At 48.1% G+C, this 14,890-nt stretch overlaps 1 protein-coding gene across 4 annotated transcripts in view; it reads right to left on the bottom strand.

Moving 5' to 3' along the window:
- Positions 1–14,890, bottom strand: part of LOC143359774 (protein gustavus-like) — a 263,051-nt gene that overhangs the window by 33,930 nt on the left and 214,231 nt on the right. The window contains exon 2 of one of the 4 annotated variants that reach the window (XM_076797996.1): positions 12,464–12,502. The exons of the other annotated variants lie outside the window; for them this stretch is intronic. Within the exon in view, the coding sequence (XP_076654111.1) occupies positions 12,464–12,502 (39 nt within the window). The remainder of the gene's footprint in view (positions 1–12,463; positions 12,503–14,890) is intronic. 4 annotated transcript variants of the gene reach the window in all.

The raw sequence follows: 14,890 nt of genomic DNA, 5'->3' as shown, positions 1-14,890 counted from the left end.
TCCGGAAGAGGGTACCCGAGTATCGGCGCAAGGGTGAAACAAGAAATAAAATGCTACTGCCCCGTGATAGATGTTCGACAATGAATAAAACCGTAGGGATACAAACGATACAAATTGCTTCCTTCTTCCAGGATCATTTCAGGGGTTAAGAATGATTGACTGGCTTAGCATATTGAAATCGCGGGCCGCATCTCGCCGGCGCTTTGAATCCCGTGCTCGCACGAGTCCACGGCATCGATCTGCTCTCTCGGGTAGCTCTCTGGTCGTCGGGTTTTTACCGAAACATGACGAAACCCGTCGGTGGTTGCTCGAAAAGCTGATTTCTGTCAGGGAAAGCAGGCCGCGTGCGCTGCCCGGCGTTCTTTTCACTGGTCCGCGAAAAATTTCGCCCGAATCATGTAGCTGCTACAGCGTCTAATTATTAGACAACGGATTTTATGCATTTATGGCCGAAATGGGCAATGTTCAGATTGGACGAATTCGAAAGTATCAATTTAGCTTCTTGTGCGTTTGTACAGGGTGTCTTTAGTCTTCAGCTGATCCGCGAAATATTTCCTGTATTTTGGCCAGTCCGTGGAAAAAGGTTGAGGAAAGCAGGGGACTGCGCGAGGCGATGATCCGGATCGATCGTGGACCGCGGTAGATCACCGGGGGAGAGACGAGAGGCGCACGATGAAAAGGTCGCCGGATGCTAATTCGGGGGTAGATAGGCATCCATCGGTGCTCTCCGGTCGTAACGTCGGAGCCAGAAAAACGATTTCACGTGGAGGGGCCATCTCTGCGAGCGGCGTCGATTTTTCATTGGTCCCTCGGCGCTCCTCGTCCCTTCGTTTGCCGAAGAAAGGAAGACGGAGACGAAGAGGGCGGAACTCTCCGGAGCCGAAGCCGGAGCTGGAGCCGGTGGAGCAGCGACTCTCCGCAGAGAGCCCGCATACCGCGTACGGGACCATTGTGAACCAGACCTTCGGGTTCGACGATAAATAAAAAGGAATCATAAAAGGCAACGGCGCGGGGCCCTGGCGTGGCTTGGCGTGCCGTGCCGTGCCGTGGCGTGGCATGGCGTGGCAAGAGAGGGACGAAGAAAAACGACGAAATGGCCCGTGCAGGCACGTTCGAGCCTTCTCCAACGGCGACAAAGGGGTCTGGCTAGCTCTGACTGGCTGCCTGGCTGGCTGGCTGGCTCTCTTTGTGATCGAAACATTTCCTAATGCTCGCCAGACCTGCGCCCCGTCGCTCGAATATTCGGCCCGATTAACGAGTTTCGCCCTGTCCAGACTTTGTGGGAACCAATTAATCCGCTGGCCAGTGGTTCTCCGTACGCCAGCTGTACCGAGAGAAACAGCCATTGAAACTGTTCAGGCACGCACAGTTTTAACGTCGCTGCCCACTTAACAGCACAATGTCCGACCAGCATCGACATATTCACCTTATTTACATGTATTTCAGTAGAAGCGAAGAGCGTAACCCGCTCTTTCCCTTCTTCATAAAGATTATGTCGACGTCGGTTTGACGTCATTCAGTTGTTGTGCTGTTAAATCAACGACGACCTTTAAGCGCGTCGGCAAGGGCACCGGGGCAAATCGCACCACTGACTACCTAATCGAATTCCTGGCTCGCAAAATTCATCGCAAATCATCAGGAAACTCTGTCAGGATACAAGGAAACGCAGACCCGAAACTCTGTCCAAATAAAGAGCAACCAACACAATTTCATCGATCGATCGTTCTACAATCTTTCTGGCTCGTTAATTCGACGTCAGAGAGAGAGAGAGAGAGAGAGCAAGAGCCGACCAAGACTCGAGCTTGCACTACAAAAGCCTCCGATAACCAACGTCAGAGCTCAAGAGAAAAATAGCTTCGGTCAATGGTGGAGCCGGTCGCCTATTTTCTTGGACAACGGAAAGATGTTTCAAAACGAACATAAAATTCCAACTGCCTCGGGACTATCAAATTCGACAAAAGCTGCATTCAACTGTCCCGAAACTTTTCGCCGGTAGTACACCACCGGCGCTGTAAATCGCATCAAAGGATGAAGCTACACGTCTTGCAACCTAAATATCGTGCTACAAGAGTCACAGAGAATCGGTCCAACTTCGAAACAGGATGAGGATCGCGTCGTGGAAGCGGCATCGCGTTCTCTTTCGTTGTACCGGGTTACGCAAAGAACTCGGAACTCTTTTGTGCGTCAGCTCGGAGCGATTCGCTTCGTTGGAAACTCGTGTCCCTCGCGCGACGGCGTATCTTCTCCTGCCGAGGCGCGTTGTTGCCCAAGAAGCCAGCCGGAGAAAGAAAGCCAGGCGGGATCGGTGACGAAACGCGTTCCTGATAAGTTCGTGTTCGGGGACGTAGGCTGGAATGTCCTCTCTCCCTTCGCCTTTCATCGAGGAGCGGGATTCTCTCTCGGAATGGCCACCGGAGCGAAATCGTCTCTCGGAATGGCCACCGGGGCCAGCTGGCCGCGGGAAACATTGTCACTTCGTGGAAAAAGTCTTTCATCAGGCTGATCGAAACACTTTTTTACGGGTCCGATGCAGGAAATAGGCTTTTCAAAAATGTCTGCTGCATTCAAGAACCATTTCCTACAACTTAATAAAACCACTGAAAAATCAATTCCTATGTCCTTGTACAATTTTTACTTCGCATAAAGATCAGCAGTAGATTCACGAGTTTAGGAGAAAATCCGAAAAGTTTGCACAATATTGTCTTCAGCATGACGACGGTATTGCACAGAAGAATGAACATTTTCGAGAACCGAATGCAAAGCTCGTCCAACGGTCCCACGACCTTCGACGCACGTCGGCGGGAACACGCGCGAGCAGCTCCTCCCCGCTCGCACGAAAGTTTCCTCGCATATTCGCACGAAAAAAAGATGTCAATTTGCGAAGCGCCGACTGCCTCGCGTTGCGCAATACGCTCCCGCGCAAGCCGAGTATCGACGTTTGCACGCCGCACACGCCGACCGACTTCCTCCAGAAAACGATACCGCGAGTTTCGCGCGCAGATTTCACGCTAGCTATGGGATCCGCTCGGCGACTCGCCCGATCACGTGCTAACGCTATGCTCTAATTGCACGTCCTCGTGCCGCTGCGACAACGTCATTAGTGGCCGGCTGTTCGACCAACCAGACGAGAAACGAAGCAGATTCGCACATTTTCGCACGTCTAACTTAACGACGCGTGCGACGATGTGCTAAGTTGGGATTGACGACAACGGTTTCGTCATTGCGCGATAATGGCAATCAATTAGGACGCGGATCGTGCGGACATGGTGGCTTTGTGCTAGAGCACAGTAGTTTCTTAGAGCACAGTTTGCTGGAGCACAGTTTGCTGGAGCACAGTTTGTTAGAGCACAGTTTGCTAGAGCACAGTAATCTGCTAGAGTACAGCAGTTTGCTAAAGCACAGTAGTTTTCTAGAGCCCAGTTTGCTAGAGCAGTGTGCTAAAACACAGTAGTTTGCTAGGGGATAGTTTGCTAGAGTGCAGCAGCTTGCTAGAGTACAGCAGCTTGCTAGAGTACAGCAGCTTGCTAGAGTACAGCAGTTTGGTAGAGTACAGCAGTTTGGTAGAGTACAGCAGCTTGCTAGAGTACAGCAGTTTGGTAGAGTACAGCAGTTTGCTAAAGTACAGTAGTTTGCTAGAGCACAGTAGTTTGCTAGAGCACAGTTTGCTAGAGCACAGTTTGCTAGAGCACATTTTGCTAGAGCACAGTAGTTGCTAGGGCACAGTGTGCTAGAGCACAGTAGTTTGCTACAGCACAGTTTGCTAGAGCAGTGTGCTAAAACACAGTAGTTTGCTAGGGGATAGTTTGCTAGAGTACAGCAGCTTGCTAGAGTACAGCAGTTTGGTAGAGTACAGCAGTTTGCTAAAGTACAGTAGTTTGCTAGAGCACAGTAGTTTGCTAGAGCACAGTTTGCTAGAGCACAGTTTGCTAGAGCACATTTTGCTAGAGCACAGTAGTTGCTAGGGCACAGTGTGCTAGAGCACAGTAGTTTGCTACAGCACAGTTTGCTAGAGCAGTGTGCTAAAACACAGTAGTTTGCTAGGGGATAGTTTGCTAGAGTACAGCAGCTTGCTAGAGTACAGCAGTTTGGTAGAGTACAGCAGTTTGCTAAAGTACAGTAGTTTGCTAGAGCACAGTAGTTTGCTAGAGCACAGTTTGCTAGAGCACAGTAGTTTGCTAGAGCACAGTTTGCTAGAGCACATTTTGCTAGAGCACAGTAGTTGCTAGGGCACAGTGTGCTAGAGCACAGTAGTTTGCTACAGCACAGTTTGCTAGAGCAGTGTGCTAAAACACAGTAGTTTGCTAGGGGATAGTTTGCTAGAGTACAGCAGCTTGCTAGAGTACAGCAGTTTGGTAGAGTACAGCAGTTTGCTAAAGTACAGTAGTTTGCTAGAGCACAGTAGTTTGCTAGAGCACAGTTTGCTAGAGCACAGTAGTTTGCTAGAGCACAGTTTGCTAGAGCACAGTTTGCTAGAGCACATTTTGCTAGAGCACAGTAGTTGCTAGGGCACAGTGTGCTAGAGCACAGTAGTTTGCTACAGCACAGTTTGCTAGAGCAGTGTGCTAAAACACAGTAGTTTGCTAGGGGATAGTTTGCTAGAGTACAGCAGCTTGCTAGAGTACAGCAGTTTGGTAGAGTACAGCAGTTTGCTAAAGTACAGTAGTTTGCTAGAGCACAGTAGTTTGCTAGAGCACAGTTTGCTAGAGCACAGTAGTTTGCTAGAGCACAGTTTGCTAGAGCACATTTTGCTAGAGCACAGTAGTTGCTAGGGCACAGTGTGCTAGAGCACAGTAGTTTGCTACAGCACAGTTTGCTAGAGCAGTGTGCTAAAACACAGTAGTTTGCTAGGGGATAGTTTGCTAGAGTACAGCAGCTTGCTAGAGTACAGCAGTTTGGTAGAGTACAGCAGTTTGCTAAAGTACAGTAGTTTGCTAGAGCACAGTAGTTTGCTAGAGCACAGTTTGCTAGAGCACAGTTTGCTAGAGCACATTTTGCTAGAGCACAGTAGTTGCTAGGGCACAGTGTGCTAGAGCACAGTAGTTTGCTACAGCACAGTTTGCTAGAGCAGTGTGCTAAAACACAGTAGTTTGCTAGGGGATAGTTTGCTAGAGCACAGTAATTTGCTAGAGTACAGCAGTTTGATAGAGTACAGCAGTTTGCTAAAGTACAGTAGTTTGCTGGAGCACAGTTTGTTAGAGCATAGTAGTTTAATAGTGCACAGTAGTTTGCTAGAGCACAGTTTACTAGAGCACAGTTTGTTAGAGCACAGTTTGCTAAAGCACAGTAGTTTGGTGGAGCACAGTGTGCTATAGCACAATTTGCTAGATCACAGTGTGCTAGATCATTATGATCAAACGACGATTCGTTTGCTTCCATCTCTGTATCGTGACTCAATGGTGAACGTTCTTTCTTTTCTTTGTCGTTATTAGAGTGATCACACAAATAAAAGAAGGAATAATAACAGATAGTGACACAGTGCGCGGACATCAATTGATCGCGCGAAAGAGAAAGAACGAACGTCATTGAATGAATTTGAAAGTCTCGTCGAGTAACGACGAGAAATTGTTTATTATACGCGTCGCGCACGTAACTCCGGAATATCCAAACAGCAAACGTCCGTGCGACCGTATGTAACCACGTACAAACGTGTCGAAATTTCGACAGTTCGATGTGTTGCTCGATAAGAGCGAGTTTCGATTGCGGAAGCGAGAGCAAATCCCGCGAAAGCAAAGACAAGCGTAGTAAATCTTGGACAACGATAATTATTAATTCCGCAATAAATCGTACAATATTGTCGGCGGCAAGACACGAACGCGTGTCGAAGTCGCGCGCACGATATTTCACCGTGGCGAGCGATGGAGAACAAAGCGACCACGAACCATGGAAAATCCACGGAGGGAAAATAGAGAGAGAGAGCGAGAGAGAGAGAGAGAGAGAGAGAGAGAGAGAGAGAGCACGAGGGAGGGCGTCGCACTGCTCGCAACACCGACGAGCCGCAGCGAAAAAATACGGGCGGCGAATTACACGAGAGAGGCTGATACGCGTTTTATCGGCGTATATATCGCGCTCGATAAAGCCGTTTACGGCGAGGGCTCTGACCGATACCCGCTTCTGCGTTCCTTGCGCCACCGAATCGTACAAAGGCCTTTGTACGACTAGCTCGAGCTTCGCTTCACGGCGTTATCACGCGACCAAATTCATTTCAGAAACCTCCCTCTTCTCGATTAACGCTCGCCCCACCCCCGGAAGAACCGTTCGATCACTTCTCGAAAATCGCGTGTCCGATCAACGGGGCTCTCACACGCCTCTCCGAAAACTGATTCGAAATTGACGAAGCCAATGATAAGAGTTACACGATTGTTAACCCTTATGTTCATTCTTAACGGAGCTCAATCTTCAGGAATACGGTAGAGGATCGTGCCAGGGTCACTATCCGAGAATGATATGATTTGTAAGAATTTTTTCTGGAAGAACTGATGGATGTCTTTCTTAAACAAGTGACTCATTTAGAGGTGTGTATGTATATATTGTTGGGAATTTTTAGCTTTATCCGATGTAGCACATGTCAATCAACGTCACATTTTGAAAGCGATTTTTAGGCAATAGGTTAAGAGGTTGTTGTGAAAAAATTAATGGAGTTTTTTGTTTGGGAGCACCTTATTTAGAAGTACGTGTATTGAACAACTCGTAGGAATTTTTCTAGCTGCAATATCATGACAAATGACTGAGCAACAGCCTGCTCTCTTCCTGAAGACACTGTGTTGCGCCGTGAGAACGAATGTCAAAACGACTGCTGTAAAAGACGCTGTTGCTCGGCCATTCTTCAAGATCTTACTGTAAAAAAATTACCACCAGTAATACAATATACATATTCTTGAACAAGCTTCTCGTTAAGAAAGAAAGCCCATTAATTTTTCCAGAGAAAATCCTGAACAGCATGTCTCACAGAACTTTTTAACCATTCGTCTAAAACTCGCTTTTAAAATATTTCGAAGAATCGCATCGAACACGGAACTGATAGCAACGAAGTATAACAACATCGTCTCGTCGTGCTGCGTCGGAAGAGCTCCAATAATTTCGGTATCGGTAACAATCTCGATGGAAAGTTTTCTTAACGATAGAACTTGTTCTTACGCGACGGCGGCGATATCCAGGGTTGATCATCCCCCGGCAAAGAAATCGCGAGGGACCGGGGGCCGACCTAGTTGCGGCGAAATGAATTTTCCTCGTGCCGTTCGGTCGAAAATAATTTCCTCGTGGTGGTGGAAGGCTGTTCGAGAGAGCGAGAGGGTTTTTAAAAATTCACCGCGCGTGCCTAAGGCCGAAGGGCGCGGGGAAGGGGGAACGGTTCTGGCTCGGCGAGGGAGAGAGGCCTTTTCGTAAGCGACGATAAATATATTTCCAAACGTATACGAAACGGCGTGGAACGCCGCTGCCACTGTAGGCTCGACTGACCCATTTGTGAAACTCGCGCGTACTCGCGTTGCCACACACCTTTTGCCGCGTGCGCGCTCGATTCTTACAACACCTCCACGAATTACACACGGGGAAGGGCAGGGCCGTGTGCCTCCGACCATCTCTCTCTCTCTCTCTCCCTCTCTCTTTCTCTCTCTCTCTCTTCCTCTACCTGATCTCGCTCTGTTCCTCTTTCGACGTTTTGTCGCGAACCGGAGGAAACGCGGACAGGCTATTTGCAAAACGAGAGCAATCCGTTTCCCGCGACTTTATTTATGCACCCGCTGTATCGACGCGACTTTTCTCCGATAGCGAACCAGAACAGGCGCGCACGCCGCTCGACACAATTAGTCGCGATTCCAAATGGTAATTTGAGGAGCAATTACAAGCGGAGCACGTGTGTCATGCTCCCGGAACGAGACAACGCGAAGAAGTCGATTTAAACCTTCGCAGTGCAGCGTGCTTCTTTTTATTTTACTTCGGAACTTGCTGCAGAACGATACAATTCGATTATATTTCCACAGACAGCTTCGCTAACCCATTTAGCACAGTTACGAAACATTGCAATTGTTCTCACGTACCATGACATTGCGATATTCTTGACGAACGTAACGGGAATCGATAAAACAAGGGACTACGGTAGAACCTCGCTGGTTGCAACCTCGTCCGTTGCACGGAATGCTCGTTCGTTGTCTACTAGCGACCACGAGGTGTTCAGGGTTCGAAGATCGACACTATGAATCACTATGACTGGGTTACCTCTTTCGTTGCACAACCTCGATTTCTGCACGCATTTTCGTTCTCTAGCTTCGACTGCATTGGCGTAAAAATCAATGTCGAGGTTGTAAAAATCAATCAACGGGATCCAAATGTTTTGAAGAAGAAATTTTTCGATGAATTCAACGAGCTCGTTTCTGTACTATAATTCCTATTTCCAGAAAATGATCAAAGAACGAGCTAGCTCCGACGTGTCGTAAAGCCTTAACGATGCAATCACTAAATACCCTGGCTTAGATTAAAACCTCTGGATCGAAAGACCAAAGGACCTTTACCAGCCACGCCATGTCGCATGTTCGTCTTTCCCGGGAACTTTTACTGCTTCCACGTGGATTCTCCCCTTCTGACAACCATTCCCATGAGAAAAAAGACGGTGCCGGTCAGGATGAAAGGAAACGCAGTCGCAGTTTCTTCCCCGGTTTCATTCAGCTTTCGCAAACTAGCGTTAAATAGAGCGCGCGAGTTCTTTCTCCATCCCGTCCGCTACATCGCAAGCTAGAGTGGAGAGAGGGAGGGGCAGGAGTTATTAATGACATAATTCCTGACACAATATCCTACATCGCGCTTGAGAAGCGTTCGTTAAGGTCCCAGCCAGCCGGCGGTTAATTAAAGTCAGCCCCTCGGCCCTGGGGTCCGCGTTAATTGCGCGCCACTCGGGGAACCGAAGCGTCTCGTCTCGCGTCTCCTCGTCCAGAGCCAGAGAGAGAGAAACAGCTAATTTAATTAACGTCCGCAACGAGGGATTTTCGGCGTTTTTCCGAGGATCAGGCAGGTAATGGCCTGCTCGATGAATTTCGGCCATTTTTCGCACGGGACAGCGCTGCATCTTGCGCTCACACGATTTCTGCGCTATCGAAGGGACTCTCCGCAAATTCCGTAGATCGTTCGACAATTTTTACCAAGGTATCGTCATGTTTTATACCGGACAGGTAATGGGCTAAGGATCGCTGCTCGATACTTGCCGTGGATTATCTGAGCAGCGCAACTTGCACTCATGCGTTTTCTGCGCGATCGAGCCGACTTTTCGCGAATTGGCCTTGCAGTTTCCGTTCGTCGCGGTTCACCGAGGATCGTTCGCCGATCCGTGGCCTTCCCGGAGTGCTCTTTCCCTCGGTGGAGAGCAGATTTCGACGTAGAGGCTGCTCGTTTGCGAGCCCGAGCCGTTATCTCGCGAGCTTTACGGCCAACGAGGGGCCTCGAAGCGCATTCCTAACGAGCCCTAATTGGAAGCCTGGACCCCCTCTCTCTCTCTCTCTCTCTCTCTCTCTCTCTCTCTCTCTCTCTCTCTCGGCCCCGTCCGTTTAGACGGCACGAGAACCAGCCTAATTCTCTTTCTCTCATCATCATCATCTACTTCTACTTCTTCTTCTTCCGTTTCTTTTTTCGGTCTCCGCGCGTACGGCCTCTCCCGATTTTCCGCGAATAGATTTTACGTAACGCTCGCGAGAACGTTCGGCACGTTCCGAGCCTGTTTTCTGCCTGCTCGCCGGTGAAATTTATCGATCCATTGGCGCCGAAAGCACGTCACTTCTTCCGGTTCGGAACAAATGGCGGCAATTCCGCGCGAATTTAAATACAATCGGCGCCGGTGGCGAGCGTACGAACGACGCGCCGCCGATAAATTTCGCGCGCTTGTTTTGCTCGGCGAACTCGGCTCGGCTCGGCTCGATTCGATTCGATTCGATTCGACTCGACTCGAGGAGGGCAAGGGACCGGGTTTCGTTGGTTCCCGGTGTGACCCAGTGTGCGCACCGGATGCGAGATAAAGCTGCGGAGCATCCGCGTCGAAGCGGGAATATCGACTGAGCTACTTGCAGACGACCCGAGAGCTGCGAGAGTTCGCGAGCTTCGAGGTCGACGAGCGGAACTGGAGCAACGCTTGCTGCGTTCTTCGCTTGTCTTGCGACCCTTCCACCTCTCGGGACCGTAATCGTCCTTTGGAAGACGGCACTGGATTCGCACGAACCCGTTACCGTCTCATTTTCGCGATTTCTCGATCCTCGAGCGATCCTTCAAAAAGAACTGCGCGAATCATCCTGGAATAATCCTCCACCCTTTTCCACTTCATTTTGAATAATTTAATCGATTATAGAGTCGACGCTATTTTATACAATTCTCTAAAAATTGGGTCCCTTGCAATCATCCAATTTTTCAACACCTTAATCACAAAATTAATAAAATGCGTGTTTATTAACTAATTCTGTTCGAAATCTTCATCACGAGTCCTACTGGATATTATTAACCTTTTGCACTCGAAGCCATTTTAACTCTAAAACGGAACATTTCTTCCGACCTAGAATATTTCCCTTCTACATATTTTTTTTTCATGCTATACATACGAAAACGGTGCAATTTACTCGTAGAGTACTGAAATGTTTAGTAATTTATTAAATACAAACAAATGTAATAATGTAAAAAATATTTTGAATAACGATACAGCAATTTTTAGTGGCGCCTTACAGTCGCCATTCGAGTGCTAAGGGTTAAAAGACACAGAGCTAAGACGAATGTGAGCGTACAATATAAATTTTTTCCTCAGAGGTTCTAATCACAGTTTTGGACATAATCGTGGACCAAGGGGTTAAACAAATGGTCGCAGCGCAGGTTCAGGGTTTAGGATCGAGCGGGCCCTCGAAGGGCGGTTTCGCCATGCGAAGAACGCCCGTAAAATCGCGTCAGGAGCGCATTCTCGCGGCAACGAGAGAACCCGCGAAAGCTAAGTTCAATATTTTGTCCGAAGTCGCTGTTGACTCTGCGATCGAGGAGCAAGTGCGTGCGCGCAGCAGCCTTTGGTAAATAATTAGCCGAGCCGAAGGCCGAGAGAGCCAGCGGTGTAACAGGGTTCTCCACTTTGCCGGAGCCTCGGTGTTTGCGCTTTGCGAAATCCTTTGTCTCGAAGACGGGGCGGGGCGAAGAAGAGCCTTCCTCTCCAAGGAGTTGCGCAACGATTTCGAAAATCCGACGCACGTGGACTGAGGCGTCGACGTTTTTCGAGCCGGGAAATAAGGAGAGCGACGAGAAGAAGACCGCGGTGGTGAGGAAACGTTGCTGGAGGAGTGTGGAAGAGAAAGAGAAGAGAAGAGAAGAGAAGAGTGTTGAATATACAAATACGAACGATTCAGAGCGGAAATTAAAAAATTTTGTACTTAATGGGTTTGTGAAATTATGTATTCACAAATTCAACTATGTTCTTTGTGTCTTGCAAATACTTGCACGAAAGAAAGGTCCCCTCTCCCACGGTCCCTCATACCTGGGCTGTTCCAACCCCTTTATAACCATCAATAAAAACGGCAAGTTTCAAGGGTGTAATTAGACAGACTTCGAATACGTGCGGGTACTTTGGAATATTCGTGTGTACTCTCATCTACCGAATGAACGGAATATTTTTATGTGTGTTCACGCTTACTAGAAATTCTTAGTGTTAGTTCGTTTCATAACCTACTACAACAGGGTTAACGATCCTTTCGCCACAATCGGCAATACAGTGTCAATCTTGAGCGCGCATGAACTCGAAGGAGTAATTAGAAAATATCGAGGCAACGATTAAATTGATATTGCCGGCATTAGCGTAATGTTGCCGGTGGTTCTGGGGTTAAACGTGGCCGGTGAACGGGGCACGGAGGGGCCCCGGAGTGGAGCGTGCCTCGTGCACGTTAATTAAAAGTGCTGCAAAGGAAGTCGCCAACTAAGAAGGGCGAGGCTGAATGAAAACAGCTGCTGCTCGATGACGACACGGTCTAAGAGCGCGCTCGGCTTCGACTAAGCCCGCACGACGCCGTTAGCGCCGCTATTTTCGCGCATAAATATAAACCGACGCCCACTCAGCCATCCTGCCGCATCAACCGCTCTCCTTCCTCTCTCTCTCTCTCTCTCTCTCTCCCTCTCTCTTACTCTATCAGAAGTTCGGAGTATTTCTCTCTTCCTTCTAAGTTCGATTTCCTGTCGGTCGATGGATTCTCCGAGACGGAGACTAACTGCGCTCTGACCGAGATTCGACCCCCCTAGAGCTTATCCCAGAATGCAACGCGGGATTCGAATTTCGAACTGGGTTCGCCGAAAGTTCTTGGTTCGAACCGAAAACGTTTCGAAGCTTCGCGAATTGTAAGTTTTCTGTGTAAACTGCAACACACGAGGGCCACTTAGGAGTGTCTTCCCTTTTTCAATAATTTCGGTAGATCGGAATGGATAAGAGCGAACGTACGTCTCGTTTAGGCTAAGGGGTTCTGTGTACCTCGTGTCTTCATTTTTGCTCGCTACCAAACGGTCCAGTCTGAAAGAAAAAAAATAGAATAGGAGTCATTCCACGCGTGTCTCTTGCACAGTGTTCAATAGATCCTACGTATTCATTTCGCGGTTAATCGCGCGAATTTCGTTATTGAAGCGATTAATGTAATATTCTGGTGAATATAGAACTCTGTTCTCTTACTGTGAATTATTTTTTCATTATTATTAAGCGTACGTAATGTTCGATCTAATGTGCCACTTCGTTTCAACTTTCACTGACCAATTAAATGACTGAACTGCAAGCATTAAAATCGGACACTCCGTCTGCATCGACTTGAAATGATTCGTGAAGGATACCGCAAGGCAAGAGGTCAAGCTTCGTCTACAGGGCGATTCAAAATTCGGGACACTGTCGTAGTAAAATTTTCTACCGCTATTCGAACCTGCCTCGAGCGGATTATATTTTAAATTGCAGGAGGAAAGCACCGAGGAAATCGAACCGACAGGAGATAGAATGCTCCGAATCGAGAGAGCGAGACCCTACACACAGCAGATAAGCCACGCAGCTGTGGTCTGGGCTCGTGTGTCGACGTTACCCCGACTCGAACCATATGTTCGACGCGCCTTGTTTTATGCCGACCGATCCCGTTCTGTGACAAAGGAAAAGAGAAAGTCGCCACACGGCCGAGAATTGTCGCGTTTCTTTCGTCGCACCCGCGTCCGCCGGAATAATTTTCAGAGAAATTCACTGCCACTAGAAAATATCCTAGACACCCTCTAATTCCCATCAGTCCTCCTTAAGGGGGCCGGCAGGCATTTGGCCTTGACTGTCACGCTATGTTATCCTGTGCCTTTTTTCTAGACATTTTACGTCTTAAATAAGTAAGTAATCAATTAAAAATGCATACCACCGTGTTTGTACATGTCTTCGCTATGTCTGTATAGAGCCCTTTTTTCGATACGAACACTAAATCTCGCGAAATTAAGAGAATCTCTCAGCGGCAGCCATCTTGTGACGTCATACTTGCTTCAGAATTCGAATTTTCTGCCGAATATTGTTAATTACTCCCCGATGAGGTAGAAATTCGAAATTTGGGCTCTATACAGACATAAATTGGACTTTTAGGAAACACAAGTGACCACTTTTAAACTGCTCATTGCAATATTGAAGCGATAGTTTGAAAAGGTTTTGACCCATGCATAAGCATATGGATTTCAAACCCTGCCGGCCCCCTTAACATTTCGAGAATTCGGGTATTCAACACCCGTTGTCCCCCATTTTTCGAATTCGTTGGATAAGAGCACGACGTACTCAGGTGACGGACACTGTCAGTAATTTTGTTTCATGCTGGAATGTAACTGTCCACTATTAGCTGCAAACCAGCGTTCGAATTTTCGGATTTCCTCCACTCGATTTCGAGTTATCAGATTGCGGATTAAATTGGAAAACGAAATATGAATTTCTTTTAATTTTTCCACCATTTGAATTTTCAAATCATTTTTGTCACAAATGTTTCGGGTTGAAACAGCTTCGAGTGGTTAATGTATTGTTGCAAAGAACCCAGTACTATCATAAATCATCATAAATGGACCTCCCTATAGCTAGCACGCTAGTTTCCTATACGGTTTAGTTTGTAAAAGCAACACGCGATTTCTGTGGAATATTTCAAAAAGCAAGCTTCCTCGAGAATGGTTTCCGGAGCATTTTCGTAGCCCTCGATCGATAGGTTGGATCGATGACGACACGCTCGATGGTCCAGCGCGGTGGGGAATAGCAATCGAGGCGAGAGTAAGCTCGCCGGTTGGCGAGGTCGGTTCAATTAATTTCGGTGCTTTGAGGGAGGCAAAAGTGGCCGCTGCCGGCTCGAATTTAGGACGATGTTTTTCTCGAAAAGCAGAAGAGCACTTGTCCCTCCGCGGGAGAGTGTTCTTTCCACTGCGCACTTTAGAAATTCCGGAATTAACGACGCCGTCGACGAAAACGGGGGAGAAAAAAGCCGCGCCGGGAGAACAGCCACTGGAAAAGGAAATGCACCTCTCTCTCTCTCTCTCTCTCTACTCTCTACTCTCTACTCTCTAGTTCTTCTCTCGCTCCCATTCGACGGGTGTTCCGTTACCAAAGAACAGTGCCATACAACACGTGGTGTAACGCGCACGACACCGGCCGGGTGTGTATTTCGAGACGAGGTCTTCGCGAAGCACCGGCTGCAGGAAAGGGGCGGTAACGATACACCCCCTCAGCTGTGCACGAATTTTAGGACCAACGGGACTCCCGATCAAATTCGTTCAGAACCTACGGGACTCCTCGTATTCGCCGTTCGCGTAATCCTCTCTCTCCAGGTTGCCATCTTAAATTTTCCTCGTAAATGCGAGAACGAAACGACGCGCGCAAGTTTTGCACGGCTTTGATGGTTTTACAGACGGCTCTGTTTAT

Source organism: Halictus rubicundus, chromosome 12, assembly GCF_050948215.1.
Source record: "Halictus rubicundus isolate RS-2024b chromosome 12, iyHalRubi1_principal, whole genome shotgun sequence".
NCBI lineage: Eukaryota > Metazoa > Arthropoda > Insecta > Hymenoptera > Halictidae > Halictus > Halictus rubicundus.
This window is presented reverse-complemented; position numbering and strand designations above follow the sequence as displayed.